Raw genomic sequence first — 19,043 nt, forward strand, 5'->3', positions numbered from 1 at the left:
TGATGTCTGTGGTATATAGATATGATCATTCACATGAGACAGAATAACATTAAGGAGCTGCTGCAGTATCCTTGCGACCAAAGTCTGTGAGATATTCAACATACCCCCAATCTTTCACTTAAAGATCTCCATAACTAATATGATATGATATTATGTATGCATTGATATGTACAGGGACAGAAAGGCCAGGCATTTCAGCTTGTGAGTTATGTAGCTTCACCAAAGTCCTGATTATGTCTCTGTCCACATGAATATGGTTAAGAACTTCCTGCTCCTCAGAACTGTAGTAGGTTAGCTGTTGTCAGTAACATCTTTGCCTTTTTATTTTTTTTTTGAGCTGAGTAACACCAGGTTACAGTACCATGAAAACAAATATTTTAAAGTGTATTTCTGAGGCGATTAGGAAGCACACACCCTAGAGTCATACATGTCATTCTCACCATAAGACTATCAAGTCTCAGTTCCCCCTAACTGACCTAAATCCAGGTGAGCAGTAGATGATTTTTACCTGGGATTTTGCTCTGTAGGACGTCAATGGGTAAACTGTGAGAAAGGTTTTTGCTGTAAATGAATAATTGAGAATCTGAAAACAATAATGCATTAAAAATAAAATAAAGTAGAAACTATGAGGAATGAAATCTGCAAAGAGATACCTAAACACTAATTGCAGATGGTTTCCTAAAATTATTTCATCATTGTTGATATTCTGGCCATAGTCCCTTATAGCATGAAGGTAGGAGCTGTACAGAACTAGCAAAACTGTGAGTTATGCCAAGAAAGAGAAGAGTATGTCACATCCGAGCTAAAACTGGAGTCATACATGTCAGCAGTAGGCAATTTCCCATACTATATTTTGAAATAAGCCATTTGTGTCTTGAATTAAACTTTTAAGGTTGGGGTAGGGTTACTGGTAGGGTTAGAATTAATGTTAGGAATCAATCTTTAGTATTAGCCTTAGCACATTTAAATGTTGTCAGTTATGGACAATGAGCAGGTATAACTTGTGTTTGCATTCCAAAAGGTGAGATAACAAGCAAGGCACACTTAAATGCTTCATTAATAACCATCACTGATTTCTTTACACCTTGATTTACTGATCAGAACATCTTGTTAATAATGTATAAGAAAGGGGTATAATGGGACATATACATAATAAATAAGATTGAGAATCTGGAGGAAAAGTACTACTGTACTGCTCAACAATCATGTTCTAGTAAAACTCCAGTGAAAAACAAATGCTGAATCAACTAATTTCAAGAAATTATTACACAGTGGGCTATTATTTTTGCTGCATGAAATGAAAATACAGACTAATTAAAGGTGGTTTCAGATTAAAAATATTTTTAGTTTAAACAAGATAACACATATTTCAAACAAACTTAAATGCAGTTGGAATTCAGAAATTTATAATATATAGTGCTGTGATATCTGCAAAGTCCACATATGCAGCTGTTATGCAAGATTAAAGTATGAATTGGATAACTGAAATATGTAAGCAATAATGCATTATAAGGCATTTGCTTGATGAAGATCACTGCACAACCAGCGTGTTGTGAGGTATAAACCTAGTGGTGAGTGGCTTTAAAACCTGGCTTCAAAGGTAGTGCACATTTAGTGTTCAAGATGTCTTACTGCAGTTATGAAATGACAGCATATCCAGCTATCCACACCTCTCTAGCTAAAAATCTAGTCTGTCTAGTTCTCTACCTGCATATATATATATATATATATATATATATATATATATATATATATATATATATATATATATATATATATATATATATAGTTTGCTATTATTTTTGCGAACAGCAAAATACATCCTGTTTGCAAGACCGACTCACAACAATGAAAAATAACATCACTGATCAAATTCAGCATATTCGACATTGTGTCTGAAAAGTCCACGTGATGTCTGTATAGGAGCTCAAATGAAACTCCTATACCTCACATCACATTTTTGTAGGGGGGCAAGCCTCTCTGAGCCCCCACATCCCCTGCTAACTATATATTCCAAATCCAAGATCGCACTACAGTGAGGAAATGAATGAGTTTCCAAATCACACTGTATCGTGATCTCTGTGTGGTATATCGAGTTCATATCAGTGAATGTACAGTGCATTCTCTGATATACCTTTTCTAACATGGAGATGTTCAGCAAGATGGACATTCAAACATCCCATCTCCATTCAAAAAATTGATATTAAACCTATATATATATATATATATATATATATATATATATATATAGACACACACACACACACACACACACACACACACACACACACACACACACACACACACACACACACACACACACACACACACACACACGTGTGTGTATATATATATATATATATATATATATATATATATATATATATATGCACGTGTGTGTGTGTATATATATATATATATATATATATATATATATATATATATATATATATATGCATGCACACACATATATCTATTTATATCTATATGTATGTATGTATGCATATATGAGGGAGATAGAGATAGGTTCATAGGTTCATAGGTTCATACTAGGCTATCTGCCCTGGGGCAATTATAAGCCTAGCCCGATTATGTTTGGCTTACGCCACCCCTTGATTTGAGTATACTGTGCCCTTTTTAAGGTTTAGTTTGCTGTGCCTCTGTCTAATAGTGACACGGAAGTAATCCCCAGGACAAACCTACGATCCCCCATCCACTCATCAAGATTCTTCTTGAAGAGATTTAGTGAGGTGCTCTGCCTAACATGAATTGGAATTCTATTCCAGAGCGAAGGGAGCCTCTGAGTTATGAATCTGTCCCTCCAGCAAGTTCTATTTATTTCAGTGCTGAGGTTCAAGTCCCTCAAGTGTGTGGCTCTAAGGGATTTAGATTTACTGAGGTGGAGCATGTCCATTAATTCTGGATTGGACATAGCTTTATATGTCAGGCATAGATCGCCTCGAAGTAGGCAGTATGCAACTGAGTAGAGCTGGAGTTTTTTTAACCGAGCAGCATATGGTATCTGTTTGAGTCCCTTGATCCTCTTGGTGAGGTACTTTTGGGGTCTTTCTAATTGCTGCAGGTGTCGGGTAAGGTACATCCCAAAAGGGGCATTGTATTCTATGATGGGCCTGATGAGGGATGAATAAAGGGGCATGATTACCTCTCTTGATCTAGAGGTGAATCCTTTCATGATGAGGTGGGCTATGTAAAAGGTCTTTCTAACCACTTTGGCAATGAGGTTGTCAAAGGAGAGATTGCTATCAACTTGGGTCCCCAGATCCCTAATTTCTTTCTCTGTACTTAATGGGTTACCGCCTATGTGGTAATTTGTGGGCACATTGTTTTTGCCAAAGGGTATGACTATACACTTTTTGGCATTTAGCTTTAGACCATGGCTCTGGCACCAGTTATCCGTCTCTGTGAGACCTTTTTGAAGGATGTTTGTGTCAGCTGGAGAGTTGATTATGGCGCCTAGTTTGCAGTCGTCTGCGAACTTGGTGAGCCATAGTCCTCCCACGTTGGCCTGTACCTCGGAAAAGTATATACCAAACAAGAGCGGTCCCAGGACAGAACCTTGTGGGATGCCACTTGTGACCGGTTTCGAGTCTGACATGGCTCCAGCAACTCTCACTCTGTGGGTTCTGTCTTTGAGCCAGTTTGTGACCCATCTTGTGACATAGGGGTTTATATTTAAGCTGGATAGCTTATCTATGATGCCCGAGTGGGGTATTGTGTCAAATGCCTTTGCTAGGTCCAGATAGGCTGTGTGGACTACCTTCCCTTCATCTATGGCTTTGGTGACTGTTTCAAAGAAGTCAACCCAGTTCAAAAGGCAGGATCTGCCCTTGACGAAGCCGAACTGGGTAGGATCTAGTGTCTGTAGGTCCCCAATGTCTTTGTTTATAAGCTCTATGATGATCCTCTCCATAGCCTTGCAGACTAAGCTAGTCAGGCTTATGGGGCGATAGTTTCCAGGGTCCGTAGAGGCTCTACCTTTGTGGAGTGGGACCACTGTTGCTGTACGCCATTCTGTGGGCACATATCCTGTAGTGAGGCTGAGATTGTACAGTTGTTTTATTTGAGGGATTAGTTCTACTTGGAGTTCATGTATATCAAATACATGCATACACACACATACTCAAACACACACATTGTTCATTTTAAATTACCCTGCATCTTACAGGTTTCATGTAGGATCATAGGATCATAGTAAGTTACTAGGCTATTGGCCCTGAGGCCCTTATAAGCCTAGCCAAGATTATAGCCCATGTTTAGACAAGTCAGCACCCAAAGCCACTGTCCAGCAGGGACACAGGTGGAATCCCAGGGGTGTGTTTTCTGTTTCCCATCCAGTTATCCAGGTTGCACTTGAAAAGGGATTGCAAAGGTACTCTGCTTGACGTGGAGAGGGAGTCTATTTCACAGATGTGGGAGTCTCTGGGACAAAATTCTGTCCTGCCAACAAGTCTTATTGATGTCACAGACCAGGTTGAGGTTGTGCTTGCAGGTTACTTGAGTGGAGCTTGACTTGCGGATATGCACCAGCCCCATCAAGGCGTGATCTAAGATTGCTTTGTATGCCAGACAGAGGTCACCCCTGAGGAGACTGTATGAAACTGAATAGAGGGACAGGACTTTTAGCCTATCTGTGTAGGGTAGATGTTTGAGGCCCTGGATTCTTCTGGTGAGGAACCTCTGTGGTATGTCCAGCTGCTGCATGTGTTTTGCGAGGTACATGCCTTAGGGGGCAGGCATTGTACTCAATAAATGGCCTTATAAGGAAAGAATACAGGGATGTTTTGACTTCCTTGTCCCAGGATGACATACCCCTACTTATGAGGTGCACCATGTACAAATCTTTCCATACAATGGAAGCAACATGGTGGTCAAAAGTCAGGTTGCTATCAACTTGGGTGCCCAAATCCCTCACGACTGATTGCATGCTTAGGACATTGTTATTAATGTGATAATATGTGGGAATGTCACTCTCCCCAAAGGGGAGGATGATGCATTTTTTGGCATTGAGCTTGAGGCCATGTTTCTGGCACCAGTCATTTGTTTGAGTGAGACCCACTTGGATGAAGTCCATATCACTTAGGGAATTGATGACTGCACACAGCTTGCAGTCATCTGCAAACTTGGTAAGCCATAGCCGACTGGTTTTGCTCTGCACCTCAGAGAAGAATATCCCGTATAAGAGAGGGCCCCAAGACTGATCCCTGGACTACGCCTCTCATTATGGGTCTACTGCTTGAGGTGGCTTCCCCTATTTTGATTAGGTGGGTTCTATCAGTCAGGCAGTTTCCTACCCATCTGATATCATATGGATTGATGCCTAGTTGAGAGAGTTTGTCTACTATGCCCGAGTGGGGAATAGTCTTGAAGGCTTTGCCAGGTCAAGGTAGATGGTGTGCACCATTTTCCCCTCATCCATGGCTTTGTTGACAGTCTCAAAGAAGCAGACCACATTTAACCGACATGGCCTCCCCTTGACAAAGCCAAACTGTGTGGGGTCGAGTGTTTGGAGGATGCCAATGTCCCTGTTAATGAGGTCCATGATAATCCATTCCATGGCCTTGCAGATCATGATAATCCATTCCATGGCCTTGCAGATCAGGCTAGTTAGGCTGACGGGTCTATAATTTCCTGGATCAGTGGATGCTCCACCTTTGTGTAAAGGGATGACAGTATCTGTCCTCCACTCAGCTGGGACAAAGCCAGTACTCAGGCTTTGGTTGAATAGGGTGCCTAATGGTGCTGCAAGTTCCTGCCTGAGTTCATGTAGGATGCAGCCTGGGATGTTATCGGGTCCCATGGAGGCTTTAGTTTTTGCCTTTGAGAGGGCAGTGATGACCTGCTCCCTAGAGATAAAGGGAAGGGGGTAGGTGCTGGGGATGTCCTGATGTACCAATGAGGGGACAGAGGGGTGAAGTTTTCACTGAATTTGTCAGCCAGTAGGTTGGCTATATCTACAGCATTTGTACATCTGGTGTCCTTGACCACCAGTTCTGAACAGGTCAGGGTGCTTCCTTTGAGATTGCGGACATATGTGAATAAGGCCTTATGATTGTCTCTAGTAGATGTGGCCAATTTGGACTCAAAGTTGGCTTTAGAAGATTTCACTAGTGCTCTTACTTGCTTGCTCAAGCTAAGGAGAGATTGCTTCCAATTGGGCACCTGCTCCTTCTTGGTCCCAGACAGCAATTGTTTCCTTTTGGTATGTAGTTTATTTACTGTAGATGTCCACCAGACAGGTTTACTCTTCATTGCGGAGGATGATTTAGTCCTGTCAGGTATTCCTGATTCCATACATCTATATAAGTGCTTGTATAGTACTTTGGTGTTGATTTGGAAATTGGTGCCAGTTCCAATGGGGGGGGGGGGGGCTGTGAAGCTGTTTATAACATCCCTCAGGAGGTTGTAATCAGCTTTGGAGAAGTTTTTTTTATTTGTCCGTAGCTAGTGGGGGGTCAGGGGAGATGCTGACTTCGAAAGTAACCAAATTATGGTCGCATCTTACCAGGGAGGATGATACTGTAGGGGTGCTGTATATACAGTGTTTTAATGTTACTGTTTTTCAGTTTAAAATTATTACTGTAAAAGAATGCAGCTATTTTTTAAACACATTTATTAAATTTATCTCTTAAGACATAGGTACACATACATTCATACAGAAAAAGCAAACCATGTTAATAATGTATTTAATATGCATAGATTATACATTGCATATATGTATTCTTTCTTTATAACAACTGTCTTTTGGTCCAATATTACATAAATTGCTCAGGTCATTTCTTCCCTTAACAGTGTGCAACTTTTGAAGATAAATGAGGAATGTATCTCACCGGAATAAAAGTTGTACCATAAATATGAGTCCAGATTCACTGGTAGAGAACATCTTTGACATATTTCTTAGACATTCTTCAGTTGTTTAAAGCCATGAGGAGTTGTAATTTCTGAAATGTATGACTGTTACGGCTAACATATATGGATTTGCATCAAAGTATTTTATTTCTTGTTAATTTATTCATGCATAGTGTTTTAATTCTATTATTAATAGAGACATAAATACAATGCACTAGTACCTCATTTTGAAAGAATTACAAAAACAATCTAATCACATTATTTAATTTTCCATGTAAACAAGGATACCAGCAGTATTTACAAAGGAGGTGTATTAGCCCTACAACAAAGCAGTTTTGTTAAAGCCTTCCTAAAGTGTGAGTGACATAAAGGATACAAAACTGGGTTAATTAAGGAATTGATCCACAGTGCCCAGCTTGCAATCACATTCCATATGGGATGGATATAAAGACTGCTGCAAGCAGCTTGAATGAATATGAGGATGGGAGATGGGGTCCAACAAATAATAAAAACAGACACAATTGTGGCCAGTGCCTTTACAACTTTCTTATCCTTGGAGAGTTTTAAGCCAGTTGCATCATTCTGATATGTTCCGGTCTTCCTCTGTTGAGCCATTTTAATCGCAGATCTGCTGTGCTTTGAAACCTTTGACTGCACTGCCTTTTTAATCCCTCTAGATATTTTGTCCCTACCAGTAAGGGTAGATTTGTCTCTTACTTCTTCAGATGACAAATGTGTTTGAGTGTTCGGAGAACTTTTACCAGTCTCTACAAAAGACACAGATCCAACATTATCAGACAGGGATTTGCTGCTGCCTTGTGATAGCATGGCCATTCTATTTCTCTCACGCTTCATAATATTCCAGTAAATACGTATATTAAAAAAGAGTATGCAAAGAAGTGGAGTCACAAAATCGAAGACAGAACAAATCAGCATAAATTCAGAGACAGAGAAGAATTCAGGATAGCATTTCCCATTAAGTACAACACTTTTTCCTACTATAATATCCCATAATATAATAGCTGGGCTATATAACAGGAAAGATAGGGCCCAGAGTACTGCTATTTTGAGAGAAGCATAATAAACATTTTTCTGTTCAGCCCTGAATGAAACCTGGAGGAAAGGAAAGAAAAAACATATAGCTGAAACCCATGTTTGTACTCTTAGAAAAACAAATAGGATATATTGCAAACAACAATGGTTTGTCTTTTGAAATATTTATGTCTTACAATGCAAAATATTAAACATCTTTAATGTGTTTGATGTTAATATCCTATAATGAAGACTAAATGCCCAAAAAAGATCTTATACAGGGCTGAAATGAAAGTCTCATTAAATATACATAAATAACGTGCATGGTGGGTTCGTTTATAATAGAAATGAAGAATTTCAGTAATAAATTGTGAATATTCAGTGATTTCATGCAACACTCTCTGCAGGTAAACAATGAAACTGTCAGGTGATACTAAAATCCCTTGGGCAGATAGCCTAGTATGAACCTATGAACCTATGAAAAGAATGCAAATGTCTGTATGTACCAGCAGATCTGCATATAAAACTTTTGTATAGCTGAATGGAGTACTAAAACCATATGTCTACACAAACCTGTTATTTATATATGCAGAAAGTTGCAGCACTATTAGGTATAAACTCAAACAGTCATCATGAAGGTACAGGCAACAGGGAGGAATCACAAATGGTAACAAGTGGACAGAAAACAGTAACTTTTAGACAACTACTGATTTCTCAAAGTGGTATTTGTTTTCCCTTAGAGCATCATTCTATTTTTGGGAGAATAAACAACTTGGTGTCCTAGTTTGCCCTAAAAACTAAAATTTTAAATAGGTTCATCAGTGATTATTAGGCATATGACTGAGGGGGGCCTTTTTTAAGTCTAGATATGCTTCCCAAATGTATCTGGCAAGTTTGGTACACTTGGTTTATTTTAATGGGTTTATGTACGCTTGGGCAAAGGTGCTAAAACATTTACAGGCTGCCTCTGTCCAATCAAAACATAGGTGACAGACCTGGGGTAAACTTCCAATTCCTCATCCACTGTCCAAGTTATGCTTGAATTGGGTCGGGGGAGTGTTCTTCTTCAAAAGTGTACAATGCCTGTTCCAGAAAACTGATATCCTCTGAGACACATACCTGGATGTCCTATTTATATTGGAGATGAGGTTTAGGTCCACTGATCAGGTAATTCTGAAGCTATTTGTTTTGTGGATGTACAGCAGGTCCATCAGAGGGGGATCAAAAGATACTCTGAGGCCAGACATAGATCTCCCCTTAGCAGTCCATAGAAGACCAAGTACAGAGAAATGGATTTAAGGTGGTCTTCATTGTAACAGTTGTTTATACCCTGCAAGTTTTATTTATTTAGTTATTTATTTTTGTGAAGAATCTCTGTGGACACTCCAGTTGTTGTATGTACCTGATGAGTTATATTTTGAAGAGGGCACTCAGTGTTTTGTCTGATGAAGGCTGAATATAGTAGAACAATTACATCCTTGGACTTAGATGACATACCCTTGCTTATAAATTTTGCAACATAAAATGATTCCTGTCCTACAGTACACACATGATGGTCAAAGGCCAAGTTACTGTCTATATGCATTCCCAGATCCCTGACCGCTGCATGTACTCTTACGGGTGTATTGAATGCAATAGTTTCCAAGAGTAGCCATCTGCTGAAAGGATACTATTATACATTTCTCATCAGTGGCTTTGTCAATAGCTATTGATCTGTGTTATGTCTTCTTAGAGGGTATTTATGTCTTTCAGGATTCTCTGATTGTGCCTAGTTTGCAGTCATCTGCAAACCTGCTCAGCCAGAGGACCATTATGTTGACCTTGACTTCAGAGAAGTAGATGCAAAAAAGAGGGGCACCAGCACTAACCCTTGAGGAACTCCACTGGTGACTGATCTTTTTATACAGGTAGACTCCCTTATCCTAACTTATTGAGTCCTATCTTTGAGACAGTTAGCTATCTAGTGAGTGACATAGGGATTTATACCTAATTTTGTGAGTTTGTCTAAAATGCCCAAGTAGTGTATTGTGTTGAATGCTTTGGCCAGGTCAAGGTAGGCAAGATGCACTGTTTTGACCTAATAAATTGCTTTGGTGACCTTCCAGAAGAAATCCACCAGGTTGAGTACGCATGACCTGACCTTGACAAAACCAAACTGGAACTGGATTGGGTCTAGTGTCTGAATAATTCCTATGTCATTGTTTATCATGTCCATGGTTTTGCATCTGACACTCGTAAAACTTATGGGTATGTAGTTACCTGGGTCCACAGATGGCCCAAACTTGTGCAGATGGGTGACAACTACAATCTTCCATTTACTTGGTATAAAGCCTATCTGGAGGCTGTGGTTAAATGGTGATTCTACAGGTCCTGATAGGTCATGTTTCATGCTATTAAGGATGTATTCTGGCATATTATTGCTGCACATCAGTGCAGTGTTCTTGGCTGTACAGGGTGCATTGAATATCTGTTCTCTGTTGATAGCTGGGGGAGTTATGCTGGAGGATATTAACTGAGGGATGTCTGGGGAAAGAGAGGGGGTAAAATTAGAACCAAATTTGCTATGCAGTAGATGTGCTGTATCTTCTATCTCCGTATAGGTGGTTCCATTTATAATGAGTTTGGCACATTGTTGTATATTGCCTTTGAGGTTGCAGATATAGATGAAGAATGCCTTGTGATTGTCCTTGGACTGTGAGGCTATTTTTACCTCAGAATTGTCTTTGGTAGACTTAATTATTCCCCTAAGTTGTTTGTTTAGATTAACGACAGAGTTTTTTTTTACCTTGTTGGGTTTTACACTTTTACTATTTTACCATGATTTTCTTCCTTTTGTTAAATGGCCTGTTGGTGCTGAGATTCCACCAGAGTGGATTTTTTTTAGTTTGTCCTGTGCTTATTCTGAGTAGGTACAGCTGTATCCATGCAGCCAGTAACATGAGTGAACAGCGTTTTCATCTCAAAATATGGGGGGGGGGTTAAAATTTGGCTTGGGTGTGGCTTACTAATAGAAAGTTTGCCTTAGAATAATTTTTAAATGTTCCAGGGTTAGCTGGACTACCGGGTTTTATTTTTATTTTCAAGGAGATAGTTTTATGGCCTAACCTGACTATTGAGGACATTGTATAGGGGAGGGGAAGCAAAATTCCCACATACTAGTGAGGACCAAGTCAAAGATATTACCACCCATTTTTGCCATATAGACAAGCTGGGTCAGGGTGTTTGTATTTACAAAGTCCAGGAATTGCTGGGAATTCTTGTGGTTGTATGATTCCCACTTTATAGGAGGTTGTTAAAGTCAGCCATGAATATGGTGTTGGTTTGAATGGAGTGTGTCTCCATTATGTTTAAATATGTGTTATGGGCTTCATGGGTCATAGAGGGGGACCTATAGCTTGTATGGATATGGTATGTGATTTTACCTATGGTAATTTGGGTGTGAGAAAGTTTAAGTGAGTCATACTGTTTGCCAGCCTTGAGGTGTGTTTGTTTTTGATGTAAATTGCGACACCTCCATGTTTTGTCTCTTCCTGTGCAGTAGCTGGTTTAAAGGAGTGGAAGGGATTATAACCCTGCACTGCCAGTGTTCTCTTTGTGACTTTAAACCATATCCCAGGAACTGCCCATACGTCTACATTTTCCAGGTTGAGAAAAGCTTTTAGTGAGTGAAATTTCTTGTGTACACCTGGGATATTGAGCAGTAATACCTTTATATTTCCTTGGATTCATTTTGTTATGTCAGAGAGTATAAAAGGTTGAATATGTCTCAAAGAAGCACTATGGGCTAGACAACCCTGGAGCAGACAATTGCAGACCATCCCTTGCAAAGAAGAGTGATCTGTCAACCATATCTTCCCAAGTTGACAAATATTGTATCCCCTTCAAATTATACCAAACATTAAGCCATTTATTAAAGTCAATTATATTCTGTTCATATTGTTGCATCAGCCTTAGAGAAGGTAAAATGCTGCTCAGTGCTAAGCTCATACCTGCTTGGGACACACACTCCAAGCACTCCATCATGTCTTTCTTCATATAGTCTATGGAGCCATGTGTCAGGCTGCTTATACCCACATGGACTATGACTGAGTCATATTGGTACTTGTGGTTCAGTGACGTGAGTGCATGCATAATCTGGCATATTCTGGCCCTTTGTGTGCTCTGGTGGATCCTGCTACCTGTAAGATGGTCTTCTGTTGACCAGAATTAGTTTCTTGAAGTCTTCATTTATGTAATGAAATCTCATTATTATTCAAACCATGCATGCTGAATAGAGATATTCATCAGTATGCCCATTGTAAATGTAGCACTGCTCATGGAAAGAAGTTCTGCAGCTGGTAGCTGTGATACTGATACTTGTGTTTCGAACAGCTACCAGTATTTATGATACTTACACTTATTTTTGGCATAACTTACGGATATGCATATCTACCAGCTATTGCATATCACAGCTGCTATTTTTTCATGTAACAAATTCTTCTTTTAAATGTTGTTGCCACCCAAATGTAGCAATTAGACAGAATAACTGTACATGAAATAAAAGGTTGCAGGTCAGAATGTCCTGGACTGCACAATGAACATACATACTCCTGACTTCTTCTGACAAAAATAAAGGGGTAAAATGGTACTGTGCAAGTGCTGGCAAGTGCATGTTCAGCACATGTGCAGTACATTCATCAGATGTTTTTTTCAACAGAGCAGAAGCGGATTAACATTAAAGTGCATTTATCCAGTTACAGTGTTTGGGAAAAGTAATTCATTTTTCTTAAATAATATCATTGCAGTAACCTACCTCTATGTTGGTAATGCTGGATTTACCCATGGCTGGCTTTATTTGATCATTTGAACTTTGCCTTCCTGATTAAATTATGCTAACCATGGGTAAATTCAACATTACACACACCCAGTTATGGATTATTGCTAAAATAATCAACACACATTTAAACACACTTAGGAATAAACAAAGATTTTGACAGTAAGCTTTTTAGCTGACTCATGAATCACACAGATCAGAATAAATCTCCTGCATTCCTCCTAAGGGAGCCTGTGCCCTCCCAAATTCCATGACTTCTTATTCATACTTTGAGTAATGAATATTTTGAGTAATTTAGACTTTGAGTAAAGCAACAGAGGAAGGTAAAACAGGGCACACTACATACCTTTACCTGGCCAAATCTCTTGAGACAATCTCCCACTCAGCCATAGTAGAAAAGCTACATAGATTGTATTAGTACCTCAGGAAAGTAATTCCCAAGAACAGTGAATTGTGTAACTGTATTCTGTAAAATGGTCTTAATCTCCCACTCAGGTTCAGCCCAGAAAATCTTGCAGCCAATCTGCATTGTCCCTTAACCTGCCATTACTCCCTGCATTACATCTCTGGAGTCTGTTCTGGTCTTAGAGATGAAAGCCAATGGGCAGAATTCTATTTTGATCATATTTGATAGCATAATCACAGTGACGTTTTAAGAGATAGTGCATTTCAGGTCATGGAAAATAAAGGACCTGAAAGACTAATTTTTCTTTAATCTTTCTAAGTCAATTGCAGTACATAACAGAAAAGATATGGACATGAACTGAAGAGTGGAATGGTTTCCTCAAAAGTTGTTAATTTATCAAACCAGACAGAAGATTGTACTTGATTACCCCTGGCACCCTTTCCAGTAATGACACAAGATACCTGGCTGCATTCTTGACCACATTTTATGGTCAGGACTACAGCTGTATGTTCTTGCACTTTTATCATTTGAACCATTAAAACTGAAGCACAATCGAAGCCCAAAGCAGTGCCGAAAATCACCAAAAACAAGGAAAATACACTGCTGCACCACAGACTAATCACGCAAAATAACAAAATATTATAATTTTATTATTGCACCAACAAAACTTCACAGATTGAGCGCTTTCTTCCCTCCAAACAGGGACTTCATCAGAATCTGTCATTAAAACCGTACTTTGTCCTTATATACTCTCCCCCATAAATTAATGACATCATACATAAAATAGATTTTAAAGAAACACACATTGAACCATAAATACTATCTAATACTTCAATAAAACATTCCACAATTGCATTAACACACCAAACATCCTACTAAAACATTATTATAAAAAATATATTATATTAGAACCACATTTATAAAAATTAAATGCTAAAACCAATTACTTTAATAATAATTATTTTACAAATGCAGCCTTCCTATTCAATATGGGCTTTATAAAAATCATTTCATTTAATCCTGGAACTTGACTGGCCTGTAATTTTATTTGCCATCTGACCTCTCTTTCTTCAATGTAACTTCTAAAAATCCCTTCCCCCCCAAGGGGGGATAATGTTTTAGTAGGATGTTTGGTGTGTTAGTGCAATTGTGGAATGTTTTATTGAAGTATTAGATAGTATTTATGGCTTAATGCATGTTTCTTTAAAATCTATTTTATGTGTGATGTCATTAATTTATGGGGGAGTATATAAGGACAAAGTACAGTTTTAATGACAGATTCTGATGAAGTCCCTGTTTGGAGGAAAGAAAGCGCTCAATCTGTGATGTTTTGTTGGTGCAATAATAAAATTATAATATTTTATTATTTTGTGTGATTAGTCTGTGGTGCAGCAGTGTATTTTCTTTGTTTTTGATCATTTGAACCATATTATTAGAACAGTTATCTTACATATGCCTTATTGCCATCCACTCTTGGATCGGTTAACATTTCTTGACAGCCTGGGCCGCCTCAAAGGAAGTTTGCCTTCACATTTACTCCATCACATATCATTGTTTTAAGGCACATACTCCTCCCTAAATTCACTTTCCATCCACTTTCACTCATCAATAAAAAGATACTTCATCTTACTTTAGGGTAGTTATACCATTCATACCTTAACCCATTCTTCTTCTCAAGATATGGCTTAGCAACCCTGCCACAAGGGTTTCTTCTTTTGGTCATCCTGTGGGCAGCATTAGTGAAACCTTCACAGCATAGGACCACATGTGTTTATTCCACATCAGCCCAACATTTTTTTTTTCAGCAGATGAAGAAGGTTTTTTTCAGCATTATGTATGCAAACCATTACAATAGACTGATCCACTGAATGGAGAAACAGGCAACAGATAGAGTCCCTTTTTCCGAGAATAATTGTGTGTGTGAAAAACAAGGCAGATGAAGGAAGGTTTATCACTGTAAAATGTCCCATGTAGTTAATTGACTTGAATACCATGTATCTTTGGTACAGGAGGGAAGAACCTCAATCTGACTGCCAGAACCTATTTTTTTCCTTTTGATTGAGGTTAATTGTTGTAAAACCTGCTGTTCTGTTAACTTTACAAGTGATTTAGAATGGTCCCCTCCACCCTCTCTCTAGTTTTGCACATCTCTGAATTTGCTTCATACTTATGCCTATTATTGAGAAAGTCACTTACATAAATTGTTTTGGGGCAACTGGAAATTGGGACTAAACTCTTCAATAGTCTCCTAGCCTGCAGGCTTAGTAACGACCCATGAACCAGAATAGTTACAGTGAAAAGAAATGAAATTGTAAACAGGAGCATCATGTTCTTTGGATATGATCCTCGGTTTCCTTAATGTTGGTACTGTGTTTGTTATTGGGCTGTGAATAAATTGGATAGCATAACGTTTATGAGTTTAGCATTAACATTTTAACAATGAATACATTTTTAATTTAGCTTGTTTTTAAAGTCACAGAGGTGTAAAATGCTACACAGTTTATCTAACATTTAGTGCAGATAAATAATGCTATGAACTGTTAATGAGCTGTTTCATGTAGCACATGGTTTGACCCCCTGAGCCTTCATTTGTTTTATATGTTTCTCTGTGAAGTTACTTCACATGAAAGTACTCCTGGGTACTTCTGAGATGCTGTTATTCTACTTCTGAAAAGGAACACTTGTGTCCAGTGGGCTGCTCCAGGCTCTTAGCTAATGCATTACACATTTGTCTTCTGAATTCCTGTACCCTTCACATAGTCTCTAATTAGTATTTCCCTATATGTTAGAGCATGAATGCCAGCACATCTCTTGTAGTTGACTGGGTTGCCAGATACATTTTGTTAAATGGGAATTTCAATGGTAGAGAAGTTTACTCTTTGTTAATATGAGAATGTTTTGTTCGGAAAATGTCTGTCATTGTTTCTTCTGTAACAATAAAAGTTTTAGATGAAATCCAAACCTGTTATAATTGTAAAACTAATGAAGAAAATAGTGGGTAGAGTGATGGGTTTGAACACTGTTTATGGTAACTGGGGAGAACAGACAAATAATGGGATATCGGTATGACTAGCAGGGGCCTGATTCATTACCCTACATAAGGTCCCATTTGTCCATGATCCAGTTCTGTTGACTGTTACGATGTATACTACAACAATACAGCACTATTAGTTGTTCAAGTAGATTAGACCTATACTTTGTGTTGTCAGAGGAGATAACTATTCCTGATGGCAGAGAAGATATGGAGGAGTGAAAATGAGATGTAGGTATCCTGCAAGCATGCAAGCTACCCCCCCCAAAAAAAGTATGCTATATGCAGCAATACTTCCTATATTTGTATGATTTGTGGGTTGTCTTAACAAAAGCTGATGCAGCATTTATATTGTCTATAATCGTTTTACTTTAGTTATTGTTCTAACAAATAAATTAATTCAGCAATAGGCCTGGATTGTGTAATATAGTCTAAACATGTTACATTTTAATAATATATTTCTGTAGTACTTATTTACAGCCTCCAGGAACTGCAAAGGGATTGACATTAGCAAGGTCAATAAGGCTGCATTATTTGGAGTGATGATTATAACTGTGATATATTACATCCTTTATGTAATTATTATTCCATATTACTGTGGTACAGAGCTCTCTACAACACCAGGTTGTAATGATTTCCACATTTAGTTAAGGACCGTAAGTCTGTGAGTTAGTGCAGAGGACTAGATCTCTGACTTGTTATTAAGCTGCTTCATATGGCAAGGGTGCAGGGTTTGAATCTTTTCATCTTCATTTACCTACTCTGTCATACTGAGCAAGTCAAGTTAGGCAGACAGTGGTTTGGAGCAACTGGGAATTTGGACTAGGGTCCTTAATGGCCTTCAGGACTGCATGCCTAGTAACTATGAACCTGCTGTCATTGTTTGTCAGTCATCAACATAGCTGATCTACTTTAGAAAATGTTATGGTTATATCAATAGCTCAGCATTTTTAATGCAACATAGGAAATTTATTCTTCAAGGGCACCAACCACTGCATTTGTAGATGAAGTAATGAAATGCAAAGGTGTTTGCCAGCAGCAACCTCTGTATTCATAATAGTTATCTATAATGGGTACTTATTCAGATGATTTGTACTTCTGCAGAGATTGTGCATATTAACGTAGCATATGTTATCATAAGGTTAATATCTCTTGCACTAGAGAGAGAGAGAAATCATTCTACTTGTTGCATTCAGTCTACTTGTTGCTTTTTCTTATTATGTATTTTTGCATGCATTTCTACACTTTGTTTATGTAATTCAATATTTTGAACTAACATTATTCTTTTTTTTTAATCCTAACCCTCTGTAATTATTTTGTCTTTGCCATTTATTGTATATGCTTTACATGTTCTATTAACTTCTGGCTCTGGAGCTTATCTCCCCAGGTCTCTGCTGAAAACAGGCTATCTGGCCTAGCTGAACACTCCCCAGTAAACAAATGTAAATAAATAAATAAATACTCTTCTGTTTAAACTGTGCTGCACATAGCTGTATTTTATTGTATGATGATAGTGATATTTACACAATTTCTTGCAGTTCAGCCAAAGTTACCAATAAAGTATATGGAATGTATTTCTTCATAACAGTAAGGGGTGTACACAGTCAGCAAAGTGGTTATAACTGCTGGTGGGGAGTAGCTTTCTCTGTGGATAAAGTATCTTATGCTTTTATCATTTGGTCATGTTTAAACAGTCTTTAATCTGGAGTTGCAGGACTAATGCATGTGTGTGTGTGTGTGTGTGTGTGTGTGTGTGTGTGTGTGTGTGTGTGTGTGTGTGTGTTCGTGCATGTGCGTGCGTGAGTGAATTAATTGTAATACTCTGGTTACTGTGTTTGTGTGAAACAAATTTGAAATATATGATTTCGTCATTATCATTATTAATTTTTAATAGAGATATCTGAGAAAGATACAGAAAACAACGTAATTATAATTACTGGGTTTGTGGGATTTTTGTGGATAAAAATGATTGGCCCTGCTGAACTGAAAGTTAAGTAGTCATTAGTCTGTCTTTGCAGAACTGGTGTGCATTCATGTAAAGCACATTGGAATAATTGGCCATTTCTATCACCATCAGACATGTAATGTGTACACAGTCAATAAAGTGTCCATAAATGTTGAGTATGGAATTAAGTCGTTTATAATGAAAGCAGTTTGGTGGCCTTTTATGGTTGAAATGTTTTGAAATGGGTACTTTTGTCATCATTTGTTCAATCATTTTGTCTCATTGCTTACTGCAAAAATCTTCAAAACTATACATTTGAAACATACTCTAATAAATGTTACTGTATTAAACAAGAAATATAATTTAAATGCATTAGGAAGGTGAATCAAAGAACACATACTTGGTCCTAAAACTATGTGCAGGGGCTCCATAGTTTGAAAACAGTCACTGGGCAGAAGGTACACTTAATCTGCCACTGGTCAGATGCATTTTCAATGAATATGAGTTTCAAAGGAAAAGAAGTTTCCTACTGCTCATGCTATGTCTGTTTTCAATGTGAGACTGTGTTGTTTAGCAAATGGCCATCAATGATTCTGCAATAAAATTTGAAATAACATTTTTAAATTAAATCCATATCTCTATAATCATTGGAAAAAGAAGAAAATAATGTGCACTCTGACAGTTTGGGCAATGTTTATAGTAACTGGGGAGAGACGGGCAATTAATGGGACACTGGAATGACTGGGGGTGAGGGCTAGTCCATTACCTTGCCTAGGGTCCCCATTTGACTATGATCCAGCTATGCCCAGATGTCTGCAATACTCAAATATTTCCCTTATTTGATAACATGCTCCTAATAAATGACACCCACGACATTCTCATGATGTACATGGAGACTCTGTTCCACATATTTGCTCATTAAGTATCTGCGTCCACTTCAAAGTCTCAT

General features: G+C 38.2%; 1 protein-coding gene across 1 annotated transcript in view; it reads right to left on the reverse strand.

The window, feature by feature from the left end:
- Positions 1-7,164: 7,164 nt before the first annotated feature.
- The window catches only part of LOC122796988 (histamine H3 receptor-like), a 219,477-nt gene continuing 207,598 nt past the window's right edge, over positions 7,165-19,043 (reverse strand). The window contains exon 3 of the mRNA XM_044065760.1: positions 7,165-7,980. Coding sequence (XP_043921695.1) covers positions 7,165-7,980 — 816 coding nt within the window. The remainder of the gene's footprint in view (positions 7,981-19,043) is intronic.

The sequence above is a fragment of the Protopterus annectens genome, chromosome 3.part0 (assembly GCF_019279795.1).
Source record: "Protopterus annectens isolate FY-2018-M chromosome 3.part0, PAN1.0, whole genome shotgun sequence".
NCBI classification, from domain to species: Eukaryota; Metazoa; Chordata; order Ceratodontiformes; family Protopteridae; genus Protopterus; species Protopterus annectens.